At 39.3% G+C, this 22,559-nt stretch overlaps 1 protein-coding gene across 1 annotated transcript; it reads left to right on the forward strand.

The window, feature by feature from the left end:
• Positions 1 to 615: 615 nt before the first annotated feature.
• LOC111246962 (uncharacterized) lies at positions 616 to 22,301 on the forward strand. Its single transcript, XM_022797425.2, has 41 exons — positions 616 to 1,532; positions 2,669 to 2,849; positions 4,008 to 4,096; positions 4,531 to 4,630; positions 4,744 to 4,831; positions 4,973 to 5,137; positions 5,574 to 5,744; positions 5,896 to 5,970; positions 6,120 to 6,254; positions 6,545 to 6,652; positions 6,967 to 7,056; positions 7,227 to 7,327; positions 7,563 to 7,642; positions 7,773 to 7,942; positions 8,177 to 8,326; positions 8,535 to 8,660; positions 8,951 to 9,115; positions 9,285 to 9,473; positions 9,801 to 10,072; positions 10,289 to 10,382; positions 10,540 to 10,698; positions 11,804 to 11,923; positions 12,107 to 12,275; positions 12,635 to 12,837; positions 13,174 to 13,430; positions 13,767 to 13,845; positions 14,085 to 14,240; positions 14,470 to 14,613; positions 15,030 to 15,186; positions 15,338 to 15,459; positions 15,730 to 15,851; positions 16,013 to 16,193; positions 17,536 to 17,740; positions 18,017 to 18,133; positions 18,365 to 18,537; positions 18,871 to 19,090; positions 19,497 to 19,569; positions 19,842 to 19,888; positions 20,397 to 20,536; positions 20,664 to 20,760; positions 21,156 to 22,301. Exons 1-41 carry the CDS (start codon positions 1,415 to 1,417, stop codon positions 21,290 to 21,292), a joined length of 5,745 nt encoding a protein of 1,914 aa, XP_022653160.2. The 5' UTR covers positions 616 to 1,414; the 3' UTR covers positions 21,293 to 22,301.
• Positions 22,302 to 22,559: the final 258 nt, after the last annotated feature.

Raw genomic sequence — 22,559 nt, forward strand, 5'->3', positions numbered from 1 at the left:
TAATGCGATAAAAGATTTAGTAAATTCAACGACGAGTAAATGTCTATAAGATTGAGACTCAACGAAATCGATTAGTTACTTAGTGATGATTATTACATTTCAAACAAAAACAGTCAATAGATTCCAGTAATCTGCCATTATGTTTGTACCTATGAGCTCTATCTATTCCATATTGTATAGCCACACAAAACCTTCGTCATGAACACGTTTGCAACAGAGAACCGAAACTGTATCACCGTTAACTGGCTATTGGTTTAAAAGGTTCCTTAATTTTTTGTACACAAGTCAAGTCCTCAGGCCGCCCACTAGTGGACCTAATCCGGTGCACGCACTACCGGCGAAGCGTGCAGTTGTGTGCATCATCATCAGTAGCAGAAACAGCCTGTACTGGCAAGTCTATACGGGACCCGTCTCTGAGTGGACAAGGCGTTCGTGCAGGAACCATCTCGACACAGGCAGGAAGGCTGCACCATGTTCAGCCAGGCAGAGCGGCAGAGGTGGATATGGGGATGAAGCATAACGTACTTGGCCACAGGAGGCGGGGAACTGAATCCAGTTCCCTTTACTGGACAGAAATAGCGTCATATTATCATATGTCCGTTTGCTGACGTTTGTATAATGCTCCCGGCTACCACAAGCCCTGCGCACGTCGAGTGGTGAGCACAAGCTCTACGAACGCTCTATGTAATGACGAGCGAGCCTAGCTCTTTTGTAGTGTACTGTGGATTGCATTGAGAAAACGGCACCAGGCAAATAGGAACAAAAACAACGACCATTTATCGTTCATAGCTAGTAAGCGAACAGTAATAGGTAATAGCAGGCGGTTATGGGCGAACGCATGCAAGCACAGGAAAGAGGCAGCCTTGCAAATGCAAGCTTGCAAGCTTGGCAAATGTGATGCCATTGTTACGCTTGTACAGATAGTTTCACACCTGTTCAGTGTGTGCAGTAAAATGAAGACAATTGTGCATATCTCAACAATGGATTGTGTTGACTAAAGTGCGCAATAATCGATCACAAAGCGCAGTAGGCGTTTCGGAGCCTCCAGTCGTTTATTGTCATCTATTTTTAGTAACTGAAAGGAGTGCAAGACGTCCAGGATTCTACAAGGACTTTACTTCCGGACAAGGAAGTGAGAGGATGGAGAATCATTGCAGAAAAAGCCTTCGAGGACCCTGAGCACTCCTTCAATAAGCCTGCTGTTAGGATTTCGACCGCCAACGACCGTTGAGCAAGTCAATTAAACGACCACAACCGATAAAAAACTGTTCGCAAATACTCAATGTGGAATGAACAATATTTAAAAAAGTGGAGACGAAACAGAACGCATCGACAGCTATAAGCAAAGCATATTATACCAACTATATTAGCAAAAGGTTGACTACGATGAAATAGCTCCTTTGGGGAGCAACTGATGAATGGAAGCCAGCGAGTAAAAATGATTACGGAACTGGGATTCGATGGCACCAAAAAGAGCAGAATGATACTTACACTAAGCTTCTTGCTTCTCTTCCTTATCACAATGGTGCCAGGTACGCAATAGAACGTATTTTTCGTAGGTCAAGGTAATAGAGGTATATAAAAACATCTTTTATTTGGTAGACTCACGGCTTCTTCCAAGATTAGGTATAAAAGGCATTTCAACTATATACATGTATATATATCCATTATGATTATTCCATTATTTTGTATAGGCAAAAATTATATATATCATCAAGACGTAAAATAAAGTGCTCTTTAAGTCCTTCACTTTTACAGGGTTTTATCTCGAATAACTTTGAGTAACTAAGTCATGATAGGTGGCAGTTTCAAAAATGAGTGTAATGATAAGAGGCTTTTTCTCCTGTAGCCGGTTGTTTCATTGCCAAAGGTGAGTCAAGGCTACATGCCTGCTAAAAAATCTATATAAATACTTTTCCCTTGAGCACGTTAGACATAGCCTTGACCAAATCTACTGACACATTTACTTACAACAGTTATGGAGGACGGTTTAAGGGCCAAGATAGTTTTCCAACTCAATGAATGACTGAGATTTTACACTGACAAAGAGGGAACGATAGCAAAGCTGTTATAAGATTTTTGTGATCCAAAAAAAAGTTGATTAACATTGATTTGCAGTTACGCTTTATTTTCTGATTAGAAAAACTGATCTATTGACCTGTTTTTGGCTTTTTAATCTAGGTTTAAGCTTAGATTTTCTCCAGCCTCGAACAGCTAACCTCCAAACTTTGTGGCCTTGAAACATTTTCCGGGGATGCCGCGAGTTTCGAAACAGGAGAGCTAACCTGAAAGACTGCCTTGAGACAACTTCAGAGCATGTTTGTTAAAGCTGTATCATGTCGCATCCTAAATCTTTTCCAAGTAGCACAACAAAGTTACGTTGACATCCTTAATTTCAGACTCTTTTTACTTAATTCAAGTTTATGCAACTTTTACTTTACACTGCTCTCTGTCCTGACGAAACGTCATCATCCTCTTTCAGAAGTACCTATACAAGATCAGACGGGTCATCCTAGAAAGAGCTTGAATTCGGTTTGTTTTAAGGCACAAAAAAAATGGAAGTCATGTGCCACGTAAATAGCATATGAAAATTATATCCAGATGTCCACAATGCCGACGATGCTATATATAACGACGCACTTACGATTCTGTCCTTTTTACCAAGCAGGTGTAAATGCCACCGAAGGCGATCCGCCGCTCCGACCCGCAATCGAAGAGACAGCGGAGATCTTTCAGACACAAAATGACAACCATCAAGAGGGAAACCTTCGCCAGGAAGTTCAGGAAAATGTAAAAACTTGCACGAGAACTTTTAAAAACTGCGATCCATCCAAGACCAATTGCATCCTGTGAGTTCAATACTGACTAGTATACTTTTGCTTCAAGTAGTTCGCTTTCAAGCAAATGCTTGATCGTACTAAGGGAAAATGGGCATAAATTTAATGCACCAAATCAGCGCCGATTTACTAATGAGCCTTTTCAGGAAAATAACCTGTTATTCTATCGATACGGTCAACCAAGACTTTCAAACTTAGAGAAACAATAAACAGTTTATATAACATTGTTCAGTTAACTAGAAAATGTGCTTATACAGGAAACAGGACTGCTCATCTAAATCTCGGTTCTTTCCAGCTGACTGGCTCGAGAGTCAAGACTTTCTTTGCCCAATAGCCATGTTACATAACTGCTGAAAGTTCATTCGCGCCATTGCAAATTTGTCATCATTGTCTCATTTAAAGTTCATACAATTCTACTTCAAAGCAAGAACGTGTTTGCTTATAAAATCGACCCTCTGGACATTTCAAATCGATTTCAAACAAACTTCTATTTTATATTCTCATTCCTTTAACTTTACATTTTTTAAAATTACCTAATGTTGAAATTATCGGCTTGGCAGCATGGGATACCTAATTTAGATTCGAACTCAGAGAGACCTTTTACTATCTGAACAAAGCTAAGCCTTTGTCATAAATGCAACGGAAAGATTCTTGGTAAAAAGTAAACATTGAAACACTTATATCTATAACCCTTGGACAAGCTAAAACAGGACACGATCCATACAATCGGTACATACACGTAATTTTTTTGAACACGATACGAACGAAGGTGTTCATCTCTCCCCTGGGCAGATTATTTGAACTATGTAACCAATAACAGCGGGATCTAGAACTATGAATCAGGTAGAAAAATGCATTCCCATATTTCTTCTAAGTCCGGTTAGTTTATCGCGATTAGTTTGCTCATTGCCCTATTTCCGCCAGTGAACCATTTGCACGGAAGTATTGTACGGCTTGCGCCATGGCTTCAGTTCCACCCACATACATCCTCACCTAGTAATAGGTGCTCGCAGCTGACGTGTCTTCTGTATCAGCGCCAACGTATAAAGCCTCCGAAGAAAGAACATACTTAGTTGTATTCTGAATATCTAAATGTATGTTACTATGCCAGTTCAGAGTCTATTTTTATATAAGGTTGTCAATTTGATATGGCTGATGTTCTCCTTTCAGGGAGACGCCCTGCAGGCACGGTTCCTGCAACGAACTAGGTTACTGCGTCTGCGAACCATGCTGGGACGGCGAGTCCTGCGACGATTTATGTGCGTTTCTTTAAGGCATTGCTATATATTTACATCATTTCAAATGTTTCCCATCGTAGAAAAAGGTTTCCTTGTGCGCACATATGAATTAATCTAAACATGTAACGCATTCAACCGGACTGGTAGCTACGACTTATAGGTTGTTTCTAGTTATAGTTGGCACAGAGACTCTGAACTACAAGTTCAACATGTAAGCTCTTAGCTTCAGTAAGTATTTCAGCAGTTACTATTTTAAGAGACATTGATTTGGAATAATGATAACTTGTGTCTGTTTTCCCAAGAAATGATTATGAACAGCAACGCGTTCAAGCAGCAGCAGTTAAGAATATCAAGGGACAATAGTGGCGCTATCAAGAAATTGTTGTTGAGCAACAAAATAATTACTTGAGAAATTCTGTTTTCATTTGTTTATATGAATGCTGTTTGTTGTTTAGTGGACACGTGGGCCCCGTCTTTCGAATCGAGGGAGGCGTCGGTTGTGGTCACCAACCCCTGGGACGACCAGCCCATCTATACTGCGGTAGCCCCCGACAGGTAGTTCGAGCAGACCCGTCTTTTGAAAAGAAACAATATCAGACAACTTAATAGCTTAGTGCTGCACGAGTCATATGAGTTTGTTTCGGATTTCCGCATTTAACGCATTACAGAGATTCGAACACGACATGTTTGGGAACAAAAGGAACCTGTTTATGCTCGCTCGTTTCGTACTTAATCATCGGCGGAAACCATAAAGAGGTAAGCGCGTTTCTATTAGGCGACTTTATCTTGCCTTTCATAGATAGTAGATCGTACCAACGCTAGTAAAGGGGCCATTTAAATTTAATAGACTCAAGCAGATAAATTATCCCAAACTGTAGTAATTATAATCGTTTGCAGGTGTTTACTCTTGACGAATCTACTGGACGCCTCTATATTTCTGATCCGGGAGCGTTTCTAGAGCGACGTGTATTCCTTCTTGAAATTGGCGCCTGGGCCCGTGTCGCTGAAGATAATGAAACGGATCCCTACAGCGTACTCAGGTTACTGGTTGCTTCTGATAAGGTAAATCATTGCATCTTGTTAAGCTAAAGTTTGGTTTCAAAACGAATCTTAAAGTTTGTAGAGAGAAAAGGAAGAAAGGTCTACACTTGGCTAAACGCCTTAATTGTTACGGATTTAATAATATAATTTTACTTTAAAGAAGAATGATGAGACGAAGAGCGTTTGCGAACTAAGCTAATTTAGCTCTTGACCCTAATAAAATACGAAAACTAACTAAGTGCATTTTCAGATTAACCTGAAACGAGTATTACTAGCATGTTAGATCTTCAGTCTGCTCTCTGTGGATCCTATGAAGTAGACACACGAGGCACAAATATTTTATCTAAAAAGATGTAGCAGAGCAAACTGATTTCAAGCACATCATACGCAGGCATGTTGTCTGGCTGACACAGACGCTTCGTACTAAATGTACATCCCAACTTGCTGTGAGCTTCAGATTCCAGCGGCACACGGTCATCCAAACACTATCGGTAATCGCCACCGTACAAAGCGGGAACTTCAAACCACTCAAGAAGAACTTGAACCAGAAGAAGAAAACGAGAACTACAAAACTGATTTCAAACTAACATTGAAGAGTGGAGATCCCGCGTTGATGGAAATTGGAAAGGTCAATGCCTTTCCAGTGTTAAATAGTTCTTGTATCAACACATATGTAGTATTGTTTGTCCATCACATTAGATATATAACATAGTAACTTATATTAGTATACTAGATACATAGTGTGTATAATCAGTTACTGATACCAGGATTTTTCACAGACATTGAACTTCGAACTGGTCATCACGATACCTCCGACCGAACGACTTGATCTTCTGCTCGACATTTTTACCAAGGTGCTTACTGAGATATATATAGTATTTAACAAATATTAAAGCTTGCTAGATCGAGATGCTACTTTTCGGAACACAAATATCAGCATCGAACTGTACATACCCTACGCAAGTGCAATGTGCAATACAAATTTCTAGTTTCTGATTGGCAGGATGTGGTGGCGGATTCGTATAATCCCGTCCTGGGTATCTTTAACATTGTTGTGGATATCCCACCGGAAGTAACTCTCAGCCTCGGAGAACCGCAGATCAGCAAAATGCTTTCAGGCCAACAGGACAGCAATATTGTACGTACGGCCCCATTGGTATATATGGCAATTCGATCAGTTGTACACTACAATTTGTAAGCACATCGAAAAGTTCCATTACTAACTTTTGCAAGCACTGCACTAGCGCTCTGAGCGGTATAGTTGAATTTGTAATAAACGGTTTCACGATACGTACTATATATATATATATATATAAATTGTGATTAAGTAAAAAAAGGAAATTAAATAATTTACGGAAAGTTCATTTGCTTAATATTTAGATAATTTAAAGGATACGTATGTAACTCAATCTTTATTTACCTATGCAGTACGATCGAGTCTTGGTGAACTTCGGCGATATTATCAATCCGGATACCCCTCGGAAAATCGTCGTTTTATTCTCCGTTACAGCTGCCCGAATCATGTCGACCTTCAAGGTGAGATGTCGAGCAGGAAGAATCTGAGCTCTTACTGACTAAGATGCGTACTCTTAGAGCCTGTGTATCATTGGACGTTTTTTTCTGACTTTTGACTAAAGTTAGTATGGCATGGATTTGCCTCTATCGTTTGCAGCTCCGAGTTCTATGGATTTGCAAGCTGGTGTATGCCCCCATAACCTCCATAATTCCAAGACCTCCATAATTAATCGGCTACCTTTTGTTCAGCAATGAGCACTAGTAATAACCCTGGACTACTTTGACCTACCTCTAAAATTGGAGTTTTTTCAATCAACCTATTTATTTTATTACAGCTTCATTATGTAACGATAGGTGCAGAATACGACTTTGAACGGTTCGTCTGGATATCGCAAACCGAAGTGAACGTGCAAAACGCTAAATCGGTAAGTACCAAACTCCATTCTGTTCATGGCTGCTGAGTTATAACTCACGGCTGTACTGTGTCACTATTCATATTTAAATCTAGCCGAATAACTAATGGGAGCGCTTGCTAAGTCTAAACTTCCTATAAGATTGCCTATAACTTCAACGTGTTGAACCTTTTTTTGGGCAGAATGAAGACGAGAAACTCGTTGAAGCAGATTACGACGGGCCTAAGGAGATCGCAATGGATAGTGCGGGCATCTTTACGGTTGATGCCTTTATTAAATTAAGGTAGATAAATACATTTGGACAACCAGGTAATAAATGACAATTCACAGAAAAAAATTACACTGGTGGCATATAGATCTTCGTAGGAGATATCTTTTAGAGACCTCTAAACATTGTGTTTAAAAGAATATTCAAAAAAATACCCGATAAACTACATCAATTACACATTGCAAAATGGACGCAACTAGATTTGATAGTAAAACAATACCTTGAAAAAAATTAAACTACATACCTTCAGATCCGATCGGGTGGAGATCCTGGTTGAAGGCCCTACAAACTTTGAAGATGTTATTAGCGTCGGCAACCTTGGGATTACAGGTACAACAAGCATTTGTTTGAGAAATGCACCCTAGTTGTACTCTAATCTATCCATGTATCAAATCGAATATTTTTATTCATTCTAATTCAAAGATAGATTTGCTAATAGTCTTACCATACGTTCATGCAGGGTTTGGCGCACACTTCCAAAGTGTGCCCCAAGACGTAGTCCACTATCGCACTGTGAAAACCCCGTCTGCTACGAAAGATTCCTTTATAAAGGCATCAATTGACATGGGCATCCTGACTAACACCGGATCCATGTATCAAAAGCCACGAACCTCGAACAGCGAAAACAAGGTCAAATTGAAATTCAAATATTGTCAAGCCGATTATGGGGTTACCTATACATGTATTCACCTTTGTCTTTGCTTGTTCTTCTATTAAGCTCGGATACTGTGTCAACTGAAACGTCTTGAGCAGTGCTTATGCGGCGCCATCTTTTTAATGTCAATATCTTAGAGTAGACGAGCGCGTTTAATACCCTTCATATGAACTTTTCAGATTCTGACTTGCTAAATTTGTCTTGTACAGATGTCATTCACGTTCGGACTTTTTGCCCTAACACGTGACGACACGATTGGGTCAGAGGAAAGCTTCAAGATAACTATCGACGTGGCAGGAAAGATCCTCTGGCAGGAGACAGTTCGTGTCAACATTACACAACGAAACGACAACGAAACTGTACGCCAAAATTAATTTCCCAGTGTTGACATCGACCATTGACCACTATCCATTGTTCCCTAAATGTATTTTGTAAGCTGTTAGCTTCGTCTTATTTAAATATAACGTATGAAAAAGTTCTTTGTCTGTGGATGTACACAGAGATATTATCACAGTCTTCTAGAGGAGGTTAAAACGAAGACAGCCTGATAATACACTATTATTGCAGGTAAATAATATAGAAGATTCTCGGGTAGCCATCGCTCCCCCGCGCGCTCTCCTAGGCAACCTCCTCCAGTACGAAGTACATCTTAATCTCACACCGTCTGCCTTCACTGAGATCTACGTTGTGCAGGTGACTGCGGAAAATGAAAATGAGTGGTCAGGGGAAAAGTATCTAACATTATTAACAAGCTGTTACACATGCCTGCCATTTATATTATTATCATCGTATATCTGTTACTGTATAACTGACACCTTGCCTTTGGCACAGCAAGTCTAATCACGATCGTAAAAAAAATATCAAATCCATGTTTCGGGTATGACATCAAAGTCAATTCTGTTATTGGTGCATGACATGTACATCACAGTGCTTCAGACGAACATCCGCAAGCATCAGTTTTGCTATTTTATATTTAAATGCAGGAGTTCGATCCGACAAATCCGATCACCTTATGCTCAGGTCGTTTCGCCCCTGATAAAAATGGGTTCAACGTCGTATGGGCCAACTCCACAAGTGCTCGTGCCATTATAACGTCGAATCCAGACGAGATCGCCCTTGACCTGGGCAGGCTATACGTTTCCGAACAGGTATTTTTCACTCACACCTGTAGGATGACCACGAACGAGCACTATTGCACAGATATTCTTCGTCCACCTATTAGACAGTCACACGCTGGAAATAGCGAAGTTACAAAACATGAGTACTTTAAAGATAGCATTAACAACGCGTATTGCCTAACGAACTGCATATTTTCAGAGAAGCGGCGTTACGGATATGGAGAATACAGCGGTTCTAGAATTATTCTTCTTCGTTGATCCTGATGCTGCAGACTCTACGGCTCCAAAAGGAAGTGACGGCGAAAACTTCCAGCCCGTGAAGGTGCGAATCGGCCGACGGGATGATCCACTTGTTGTCAGCGTTGAACCCCTCGCCATCGAGTCCAAGGTATCGCCAAACTTCTGTGCGCATTTTGCTTAATTCGCATATTGATAATAACCAGTTATCTCCTATATGAAACAGGTAGAGTAAATGAGTAACCAGCCGTAGCTTTAGGCCGAACTATAGAGTGAGGAAATTATGAAAAGTTCGATACAGAATCTGTATATATTTTGAAATGAAATATCATCTGACACTATGTCTAGTGTCTTTTTTAGGTCGAAAAGGCATTGTATCATCTGCAAACGTTTTACAATTGTTTTTAATATTCAAACAAATGGAAAGCATTTACTGATACTCTACAAATACCCATTACGATCGCTACTACGCTTTCAGCGTTTCGTAAATACGCTAGATGTCCGAACTGAGGACGCCGTCACCTGGCGAGAGATCTACGTGGGGGGAGCAGTAGCATACGACATCATCATCTCACTACCGTTGGGCGCGTTCTATACAAACCTGTCGCTCAGTGTCACAGACTTGAGCAACATTCAGTTGCCGGGCGCGCACATATGTCGTGCAAGGGTGTCCCATATTGGTCGGAACTTACCCTGCGCGCAAAGTCAGCGGGACCTCATAAACGAAAACTCCATCTTCTATTCGAAAATGTGAGTGTCATTTCACATGTTTCTCCGTGCGAACCGAACCTTATCCAAACCACCGAAGAAGTCGTATTGAAAACTTGAAATTTTTCGAAATATTGAATTGTCTCGTTGGATACAATTAAGTTCTTTGATGCGGTTGCAAACGCTGAATAGAAGCGCTAGGCTTTTGGTACATAAATATGGATTTTGTCCTTAAACCGTTTACATCTTGAATTTTAGCCAGCAGGAGCGTGACGACTTCGACTCTGTTTTTGTACAATTCGACCGGCTGTGTCAATTGGCGCAGTCGCCTGGTAACCAGACAGAATCGCAGGTAAGTGATCTCTACCACATGGCTTGATTCCATAGTAGTTCAAGTCTTACAAATACAAAATAAGAATAAAAGCAGAAAGATAAATAAAATCATTCTCTAATCAGTAGAGATCCTAGCTCAATTTAAATCTTGAATGAAATTTCGCTGCGAACTTCAGGTGATAATCAATGTGGTAGCCAGTCTGCAGGGGGAACAATCGTTCCAGAATGGGCAACCTTATGCATTGCACACCGTAGTGTCACTCAATAACAAACCAATTCACCAGGAAGACAAGAAGTTTAACGCGGCCAGACCACCCTCCAAAGACTTTCTCAAGGTAGCAAAACAATTTAGTCAGAATGAAGATTTTCTATGGAACGTAGATTAATGCTGTACTGAATGCAGCAGCACACTGACTAAGTTGAAACAATCTGTCTTATTTCAGATTGAAAATTTGCCAATTGAACACCACATTTGGCCGCAACTTTAACTTTATAGCGTATTTATAAACCAAAAAGGGTCACAAAGCTACACAAACTCGAGTCGGTTATGCGTAGGTTTTCAGAAAGTGTTTAATAGCCCATAAGGGTACACAGATAGCCTCATTATGATAGCCGCGCCATTGTTCATCAAAAAAAAGGAACGTGTTTTTCATTCAATTTTTCGGCTACCGAAATGTTTGTGATCTAACTTTACATTCACAAAGATCTACACTCGTAATAATAATTCTGCTTCATAACTGGGTTTATTCAAAGTTTGGTAGATTACTATTCGCCCTTTCCATCTTTTAACTCTAACTCACACGTTACTGAGTTCCACTTCGGTGTCGTTTTCTAGTGGAGCAAACGCTTAATGCTACTTCAAACAGGAGATTCCACGGACTAGTTTTCATGAAAAAAATAGTTGAAGAGTGTAACTGTAAAAGAATGATCAATATGATATGAAAAGAAAAACACATTGAAAAATCCTTACCGAATTCATGTGTGGGACGTGTGCTGCCGCTGAAGTTTGTGCTCAGGTCCAGAAGCGAACTTCCTTCCCATAAAGTTTCGACTTTGCTCAAGACTCGGCATCTCATTTGCACTTTTTATCATCTACTTAAACTACTGACTCTGCCTCGCAAAAATTCTCGACGTAAATATAAATTTTCTCAATAGCTTAATTAGTACACGCCCCGCTCACTTCAAGACTTACATCTATCGATCTGTCTATCTATCCATCAATCTAACCTGCATGACTGTTAGGCTAAATAATTATGCTATAATATATATTTGTTACCAACGCATGCGTCCTACCTTGTGTTGTATAACCTGGTTGTCTGTCTTGACTCTCAATAAACGGAATCAGATGTGAATCTGTCCAAATTATTCTTCATAAAGTATTTATGAAATAAGCAATCCGAATAAATTTGACTCAAAGCGCCACATGCTTGATCTGCACAGAATCAACCCGCGTACGTGTATTTTACTAGTTTGAGCCCATCGTTTGTACCTGGGGGAGTAGGAGAAGTCGAAATTGTCCTCAAGACGCCGCCGAAAAGCATGGCTGCTTACTTGATCGAGGTAAGTGAGAATGGTTTCCCCCAGCTTTTCGATAGAACCACTTCTTCTTGCTGGTCAAACCGTTGTGCCGATTCAATATTCACTGCGAAGCTTATATATCGGCTTAAGTTCATTTAGCGCAGGGATTGCACATAATAAACCTGTTATAATGGAATATGACGTTCCATTATTTTCACATTGCAGCTATTGACGAACGACCCCGACGTCAGCGTTTGTATTCTAAAAATCAAGTCTATCGGAGACTCAATGCCATGTATCGAGAGAGACACTCCGGCTGATTACATCCTCCACCAGGATTCTGATAACGGCAATAGAAAGGCGTCGCTAGCGATCGACGCGCTCGCCAACGTTGGTCTGTTATTTACTTATTAATCAAAAAAATAATGTACAGGTAGTCATAACTATGAAGTAGCAATTCTTCATGATAGCGACTGCGAGACCTGACTAGGGCTTACGCTTATCCTCCGCACGCAGAAAAAAGTTCACAGAAAAAATCACGTGAAATTAATAACCGTTCACATGAAAAAATAACAGGAAAGAAAACTATCGAGAAATGTAGGCTTCAAATTCGGTATAATGGATTTGGAATGTCGTTAACAAAAACGTTCTGACGAGCTAGAATAATATTGGAAAGAAAATGCTATAAAGTTGAGATTAAATTTTAGGTTTCTAAAAACACAATACATTAGTGGATTTTGTTTCATCCCGTAGGTACATATCCGATGAAACAGGGTCACTTCCTCGACCCCAACTCGCTAGTGTTCTCGGCCTTTGTCAAGGTCGGAACGCGCGCCACACGAAATAAATCGCTCAAATTGAAGATATCCTATGGATCAAAAGGACAAATAGAAAATACAATCGCACTGCCAGTTGCTAATGTTCACAATACCACTGGCCTTTTGACTTCAAGCGGGGTTTGTACCTCAATAATTTGCACTTAATGAAACTTTGTTAAGTAAAGCACTTAGCGTCAGTTGTATTAGTTAGACGTCGATGCCTACTCTTAGGCCGTACTCATGCATGAAATCGTTTTGATAAAAAGTTAATCCTATAAATTAACTTATATTACTAGCATAATATTTTTTTAAATTATTTATTATTACTCCAGCTGCGCATAGAGTCACCTTGGCAGCTAGCGTCAAAATTAACTAACTCAACCCTCTAGGCTAACTGCTTTGGCTAGCAGACTGGCAGTCGCTTATGTCAATGCTACTCCATGTACTTATGTTGTGATCGAATTAATTTCGCAGAGCGCCACCTCCCCTCGGACGATATTGCTGGCACCTTCTGAGCCCGCTCTGACTTCGCTCGCGCCTGGTTCCGTGGCGTTAGTGACGTTAACCGTAGAGCTGGTCGAATTCTCGTCTTCGAGGCTACAGTTTGACCTAATCCTAGACGACGGGGTCGTGCGAGGCAAAGATATAGAAGTGTGCCACGAGGGTATCAGTCATCTCGGCAGAAATTATCCATGCTCTGCTCCACAACAGTGGACGAAACACGAAGAAGGGTTAGTATTTAACATTGATGATACCCGTTACACGCACTACCGTGAACTATAATTAAATTTGTATGTAGGTGACCAAAATATGAGCGTTCATCACTTACAAAGTTCTCGCAGCGTAAAGAACAGATTTGCTTCGCTGAGAAATCGGTATCTGCTATAAACGATATTAGACTTTTTTGCTACTAGTGGAGCCTTGTAGTTTTATTTGATGATTTCTTACAACAGGTAACATGCCTAGTACTAAATAATTGCGTACCAAGCTATGTAAATATTTAAAGGGAAAATAATTAAGTATAGACAGACGACTACCTAAATGGTGTTTCAATCCAAATATTTCAGAGAAAATCTTCTTGGTCGGTACGATCTAGGGCTTCTATGTAACTCATTCATTGAAAGGAATAAACCGGAAGATAATTATGTAAGTGCATAATAATGTTTTCCTAATGCCTACTGTTTTCATCAGTTATATACAGTCACAATTAATTATGCCGCCTAAAAGACGTATGAAAGAAAACTCGGTCGGCAGCCTCAACTCAAAGAAAGTCGACAGCAAGAAATTACATCCTGCGGAAGAACTTGGTTGATTGATGAAGACTGGTGAATGTTCCATCAGAATGCTTCTAAAATTAGGTAAATCTCTACGCGTTGATATTTTAGGTTCGTTTCACAGTGCCCGTCATGCTCAAGACAGACGCGAAATACGTCGAAGGCACGTCCCTTGCGTTGAGTTCTCTGGTAGTGAGCAGTGGGGGCAAAGAACAGCAAAATCTTCAGTTCAATATCGCCAAGAAAGCGGAACAATCTATTGGGAACGTGAGTGCTTGAAATTGGTCAATTAGGTAAAATATAGTTCTGTCTCATTTCACATTATTTCAACGAGTATAACCGTTCCACACAACCTAAGACGACACCTCGTTCACCAAACCGGCTGGAAGAAGTTTCGAATTATTGCTGAGAGAAGCCTAAAGAAGCGAGTTTCTTGTTCGTTGCAAATGATTTGCAGTCGAATGTTTACAATGTTGTGATGTGCTTGGGTCTTCAGGTCTTTCCACCCGCAGTGAAAGCCTCCAGTAGCGAAGAAAGCATAGGTATTCGTCAACGTCGCTGGATACCGTTTAATATTACGGTGCCTAAAGGAGCGATGACCGAAATTACTGTCACAGTCCAGGGCGCCAAAACGGATAAGGTAAGCATTTATCAACGGCGACCATTTCATATCAGTGTCTTCAACATTGAACTATGCTATGGAAGACCAAAGTAACTGACGCATACAGATAAGACATAAATTGGGGCTACTAACTATTGCCGCTATTGGAAAATGTTTGTAGTCCACCTATGGTAAATCGCAAAGATGTAGATCTAGCCAAACAAAAACCTATCCTTTTTTCCTGGTTCCATATCTTCCGTGTAATTATCATTTCAGTATAGTATTTTCACAATCACGCTCACTTAGAAATCGGCTGACCATTTATGATAATCAAATTGGATGTTAACTATATTTGGTACTATTTGTTATACCGTCATTATTTCTATCGTGTCTTTCGCTATCGTGTCGCATTCATTACATTGAACTAAATATAAATCACTCACAATGTATTCAAGGTTGCCATTGTAGTTGTGCACGACTTGCGAATTGCAACCGTTGGTCGCAATATACCTTGTTATCGGCCTTCAAAGCTGGATGTTGCTCTCTTCTCGTCATTCAAGAACGTACAAAATGATAAGGCACAGGCTTTCCTTGGATACTTTGCCAATCCAGGTAGGACCGAAGTAAACGCTTAGCTGGCTCATCTAAATATACTTTATGTGCATTAATTAGTAATTTAGTTTTGCAGATGTTTATTTGAATGATCATTTGTTCGAGCTTCACCAGCTCGCGTCTAATTTGTATGATGATGCCTTGTTGACAGGTTACAGCCATGTGCGAGAGCGTTTCCAGCAAGGTGATGATGATATCGTTTTAGAAGTGTACGTTGAATTAACCGATCACGAATTCACCAATGATGGTTCCAAACATCCTGTAAATATTCAGGTGAGGCTCGCAAATTCGAAATAAATTCCATGCGCAAAGGCTACGTGTACATTCTTGATATATACGTATGTATCTACAACAGGCCCGTATAACGTAAAGCTATTATGAATCTACACCAATTACACCCACCAATCACTACAATTATGTAGTGAAGAATAACAGAAGCAAGCATACATCGTGCTAGCTTACTACCCGGCTGTGGCATACGATGATCCCTCTTTTTGTTAATATTAACTAATTCATAATAATTTTCATGTTCGTAACACCTAGGTCGAGATGAGCGGGTGGAGAGGTACTGCTCAGCAGGAGATGACTATCGTACGAACAGGCAAAGAAGCAACCTCCATCGATGTTAAACTATCTGTCGATAACACCCGGCCATTTGAAAGAGGGTAGATATTCGGTACTGTGCATACAGACTACAATGCGGAGACATGCTTGTTTTCTACGTTGGTGGTATGGCAAAACTACTATCGCAAAATAAGACAAACAGTAGGATTATTCTATAATATTTAATATCTCAAGTACCTAATCGTTGTGAGGGGCTTTTTAGGGACACGATTTCTGTGATGGCAGAACTACGACACTTCGTATCATCACTAATGGAGCCTACGAAGGTTGCACTTCGTATATTCCTACCTCAATTTGTGACGTTCGGCGGAGTCACTGAAATACGTTCGGGATCAGGCTACCAGGCTGAAGTGAAGAACGCCTCGAACGGCGTTGACATTATAGTGAGTAGCAAACAATGTTTATATATTTTTCCAATTTTGCAATATATATTTGACACGTTCCACCATATGCTGACAAAGTCTCGGAAATACATTGTAAATAACCCAACGTTTCAAGTTTTTTCGATATGAATGCACATATCTAACTTTATTCTGTAAGGTTTTTACCTTTATTGATAAACATTAATTTATAAAAGCATCTTTGGCTTGTACAGAGATGGCCTTTTGATCAAAAAACAAGATGTATCTATGTAAATCTTTCTTTATTACAATTTTTCCGTGTTTAAAGTTTTGCTTAGATACAACGTCAATTAGGTAAGCTCTCTTAGCCTTTTCCATGCCAGTTAGTCGCTTCGCCCACTTGTTAGCCACTTTTTCCCGTACATCTGACCCTTTGTTTACAATGGCACGGATATTTCTCTGAAGTTTGTCTATTTTTACATGGGAGAGCATGTGAACGACTAAAATTTCTGCCTGTAAATGGAAGAGAATTCCTAGACCATCTACAAATAGGATCTTCATCCCAAAGAACACCGTTTAGTGCGTCGTGTGGGCCGAAGATATCATTGGCTCGTTTTTTTATGGAACTGTAAATTTTGTCTGCAACCGGGAGGTGATCTTAAGCTTTCTTGCAAGCTAGAGCAAATTATTAGGAAAAGCTTGAAAGACTGGTGGTTTTAGCCAACTACTCCATCTCGTAACTAATAATTATAATCGTGCTACTTAAGGATCACTTCGGCGAGAGGCTAATATCCAGACAAGCTGACGTCGAATGGCCACTCAGATAATATGACATAAGTCCGCTAGACTTCCATTAATGAATCTGAAAAGCAAAATTTTATATGACTAGATACGAACAGTGCACAAAATAAATAAAATTATCCATGTCGTTATTTTAAAAATAGAGCCAGATCTATCTATATGGAGAAGTGGTTCAGAACGAGCAAAACGTTTAATTGCCATTAAGAAAGCCAATGGAGCTCTCCTTTTTGATTTTAGATTTGAATTAAATCTTAAAGGTATAAAGTCCTACAGAGTAATACAGAATTTAAGTAAGTAAATTCACTTGTTTTTGTTGACGTTATTTTGAAGTTGCCCCGATCAGATGACCATTCCTGTATGTATATTTGCAGATTTAAACCAAATAGCCTACGATTTAAGTTTTCATTATTATCACTGCGTTCTTCCGCGGAGAAAGTACAGAGTATACAATATTCTACATCATCTTTGTGTGACATTTAAGAAAACAACTAAACTACAAATAAGGACAAAAGAATAAGCAGAATCATGATAATTTTATACAAGAAGAAAGAGAAGAATTAGTTCTCGCATGAATCCCTTTCAGTTCCCGAAACTGCTGTTCGCAGACGAGATTAAAGTGAACATGACACTCGTGTCGGATCCCGAAAATCGCCGTGGCTACGGGACAGGCGTCATTGATGCCACTTCGCTTTACCGTGTCGAATGTGAGTATACTCCTCGGAAAGACCAGACCTTCGAACCCTTCTGCTCCGACCAGCTCTTCCTCGCCTACAAAGTCAACTCCGATGGTAAGTTCAAACGTTACGTTTAAAACTTCTAACCCAACAAGTAAACATGACGAAGCATATAGACAAGCTTCGAATTTCCTATGTTCATATTCGTTGTCTTCATGCTCCTGATTTTTTAAATAGCGGTAAACGGCAGACGAGCTTGCTTGCGTTATGTTGGTAGGTATGATGTCGTATTGTTAGTTAATGGCATACTTTCGAATCGACAAAAATCACTTGCTACAGTCTTCAAGTAAAACCACTCTCACAATTTTTCATTGGCTACTTGACTTTTAGAATGTGTGCTCAACCTAGGCATGGAAGACGGGACCATCAAAGACTGCCAAATTACGGCTTCTTCGGCGGTCGATTTTGAGCATGCGCCTTTTAGAGTGCGCAAAGGAAGCCCACAGGGTGCGTTTTTAGTTACTACAAATAGCAAAATTCTACAAAAACAGCTACTGAATAAATTAATAACATGTATTGTCTCTTGCTATAAAAGCGCGTATATATTGTTTGGAACTACAAAGTAACTCAAGTCTAAAAGAATATGTGAAATTAAGAAGCATAGCCATAGCATATGTTTCTAAATAGAATGCATAGTGTGTTCATGATTAATGTCCTATATTCTTTCCTTATAAGCAGTCTGGTCGCCGGGCATCCGGGAGGGCATGGCCCAGCCTTACCTGGACATCGCCTTCCTTCGAGTGACTCGCGTATCACAACTCGAAATGATCTATGTGCCAGGCACTCGTCGAGTGCACCGCTACCGATTGCAGGCGTCCAATGACGGACGCAATTGGTGGAATCACCTACAGGTAGATGAGCATATAAATATTCAATGAAAAAATATACCGAGAACGCTTTCCTACTACCAAGAATACTATATATTTTTGTTCGTGGGCGTAGCTTGACGAAGCTCAACATCAAGTTTATACGAACATGAGTTTGCAGATAATGTATCTTATTCTTATATAGTAGCGAACTAAAAACGATCGATATAAACTAAAAGCCAAACAGGCGTTGCCGGACACCAGTCTGTTTGTCACCAGAATGTTAGTACATTGGCGAAAAACTGTGCCCATGTGTGTTCTACAATATTCTAGAAGTCTACAATATAGAGTAGCGGCTAACATTTTAACCTGTTACAGACGCGTACATTAGTGTATCAAAACGGCGTGGCAATAGATCGGCTACCCAACGCCGTGCAGGCAAGACATCTGCGAATCATTGTTGTCGACGCAGCTGATGAGCATGTGAAAGACGAGCTGAACGTAGGCCTCCAAATCGAACTTTATGGATGTTATATTGGACCGTATAGCAAAGATGAGGGCTGTCCCGAAGATACCACATTATATACCAACCTAGAAAGCAAGTATAACAAATAATTGCATCTCAGACCTCTTTTATTCTCAGTTAATTAATCCATTGCTCCTTATTGAGAAATATGGCCTACAACTTAACCGTGAACCATACTAGCGAATAATAAACCGCAAGTTTACAATTTTGCGCCAGAGACTACTCAAGTTACGTCGACTTATTCGTAGTGTCTTACACTATTAGTTAGTCGTTGCGGAATAACTTCAAAAAGTTTTATTAATACAAGCGCGCAGTTTTTAGCTTTTTCTCAGAGATTACATGTGAAGCGATTGGTGTAGGCGTAGTCGTAAATTGTCGTAAAATCGTTACTACAAATTATTTCTATATGGACAATGCATATTTGCGTTAGCAGTTAAATCCTTACGCCATATATATATATATATATTCTTCCTTTCAGCGCTCAAAACGCGTCACATGACGGTTGATACCAACACAGATACAGCATATTTTTGTGACTTCACCGATGCAAGGTTTGTTATTGTAAAAAATCGCATCTTCGTTTTTTTCACGTAATTTTTGTCTAACGTGTTTTAAACTAAAGTAATATTTTTAATAGGACTCAATTCAAGAAATAATTTCTTATAATACAACAGGAGGGCATTAGAAGTCTTCACTGTTATTGGAAAAAAGGCTCCATTAGGAATTTTTATGTGTAGTTTGTGTTATTATAAAACAAAACGTCCTATTATACTTTCGATTGCACTTGCGTAGTAATACAAAAACACTTTATATTTCATTTTAGTGGCAAGATTTGTATGTCTTCGTCGGATGGAGGTGCTAGCTGGAAACGTAAGTTCTATTAGCGATTGGTATGATAAAGTCGGTATACAAATAAGCTACCGCTTAAAGAGCGATAAGGCATAATATTATTATTATTATTATGGGAAATTAAATTTGTTCGCGGGTTTCTCTCTGTGTTCACTGATATATTTACTGTCGGCGATGCAAAAAACAGTTTATGTAGTTTATGGAATAGATCTTTTTTAGATTTTAGCTTTTTTATGCCAGGATTAATAATTTGCAAGTTGCCAAGTTTCAGACACACACTGACCTTAAATATTTGTGAGTAAAGGAGTTATTATTAGCCGTCTCATTATCTGATCTGCTTCTGATCATTCGGGTTCTTATAAATACCATCTGCCTGACATCATTGTTTCGTTGTGTCACTATCCAACCTTCTGACCCAAACACGAACGTGTAGGTCAATTGTTATTTCTAATGTTAATTAGCTGGTCAATCAGTCGTGATTCATTTAATAACATTCTGAAATGTGACATACAAAAAATTCTTTCCGTAGTTCAACCGCGCTTTGTAGGCCGCCTGTTGGGCTTTGATCAGGTGCGAAGTTTGGTGTACGCTAGGGATCGTGCTTCAAATCACAGTTCCCTTCTCGCCACAAGGGATGGACTCACCTGGATGTCTGTACACGAAAACGAGGTAATATAGATATATTATCTTATAATATTATATATGCCTTATTATGTATATATATATATATATATATATATATATATATATATATATATTAAAAAGAGCTATCAATCCAAAAAATTTTTGTTTGTAGGTGAACCTTGATTCTTTGTCTCAGTCTGTGGTCATACCGGCTCGCAGCCGCAGAGCGCTTTTCGGCAAAGACGAGTACAATTTTGGCAAGTGGAAGGGTAAGTAGAATATCCTATTAAAGTATTGAAGGTTGAATCATGTTTGTTTCGATGATTTGTTGTTACGTATTATTAAAAAATAAATTTTCAATTCAAATGAACTTCTATTCAAGGACAGATATAGCACACGTACTATAAACAAACTTACCAATAAGAAACTAGAAAATTTGGGTAGTGTATCACGAAATCCGGTGACAATCCTAAAATCAAAATGTAATTTATTCTAGACGCACTATGCAGGGCACTAAAATGTCTGCATAAAATTGTATGAACTTTCTCAAAACTATGCTATCGAATTGTTGTTGCGATAGCTTTTTAAAAGATAACTACTACATCATATAATTAAGATGATTCTAATGCTAGTATTTGTTGCCATTTTTTATTTGATCATTTAGCTGCCTTTGACGGTGTATTTTTCTCAGACACTGAATCTCCAGTCGCCCGCTGGGGAGTATGTTGCTCTCCACGTGGTGACGGAACCGCAACTATAACCTCCTTCGATGACGAAACTGTAGAGCCATCCAGATTGTAGAGCGGCAATCGTCACGAATAGTAAAAGTTACCTAACTAATAATAATGGATTCACTACCTACAAAGACTTGAAACACCACTCTTCACTCTTACTTAGATAGTAGATAATAGCATCCTAAAGATTTTACAGTTTTACCATACATTTCTAGGGTGTTACTACCTACGCTGTACTATCTGATAAATTCCCGTACACATCTCCTATTTTCAATTAAAGAAAAGTGTGCAAGAAATGGCACAACAATCAATACACTTAGATTGTCTCTCGATCACAGAACGGACACTTAACGATCACAGCGATCTCAGTAAGAAAAACCGTTATTTATTTGGAAGTTGCACCGTAAACGATAATATTTGATCGTTGAAAAGAGCTAATACTTTTCCCTTTATGAACGAATTTCACAATCTAGTCGTATTGGTAAAAACGGAGATCTAAATTTCAAAAGAAACCGTTCTACTATTTTGCGTAGATTTGATGCATTTTTCTGAATTTATATGTGGAAAAATTCTAACAACATAGTAAAGGTTCTATGACGACTTCTACCACACAATTCGTGTGAATCACGTGAGTTATTTCATGGTTCTATTAAGTTGTATTACGTGTTGTATGGATTTTCCTCATAAATGTGGTTTAAGGTAGATTACCCTCAGGGTACACGGTCGCTTTCAAATACATCTCGCTATTAACAACCAACGGATGCATTTTTCGAGTGCATGGCGCACCAATGAGTGCTTCGAAAAGGCCAACTGATAACTGTTGTAAAGCATCCAGGGCTGGTTCCAAGTTTTGATTAATCTCAGACAGGGGAGGCGGCCGTGATAATAAAGAGATCGTGTTTTTCCGTTGCCTAAGCGAAATTTAGGGCGTTGTTACCACGGAGACACCCCAATTTCCATATAGAATCAACACTTAACTCCCGCTACTGTGTAGGTTCCACACTTAGATTAAACGATAATATGTGAATGGTAACTGTAATAAAAGAAAATAAATAACTTCAACACTAACAAAGAAAGTCATTTTTTTTTTAACTTAATACCCGGATAGACTTTATAAAACCCAATGATCGATTAAATAAAGAAATCGTTATATCGCCTGAAAACGAAGTATATCACATGTAATATTCTAACTGGCGACTAAGACTGAAGAGGAATGTATAAGATGAAAAAGATAAGCTCTACAAAAGTTCTATATATATTATATATATATAAGTTTATGTAAGTTATATATAAGACACTTATACATGACTTTTATAAACAAGAATAAATTGCCT

Source organism: Varroa destructor, unplaced genomic scaffold, assembly GCF_002443255.2.
Source record: "Varroa destructor unplaced genomic scaffold, Vdes_3.0 BEIS01000003.1, whole genome shotgun sequence".
NCBI classification, from domain to species: domain Eukaryota; kingdom Metazoa; phylum Arthropoda; class Arachnida; order Mesostigmata; family Varroidae; genus Varroa; species Varroa destructor.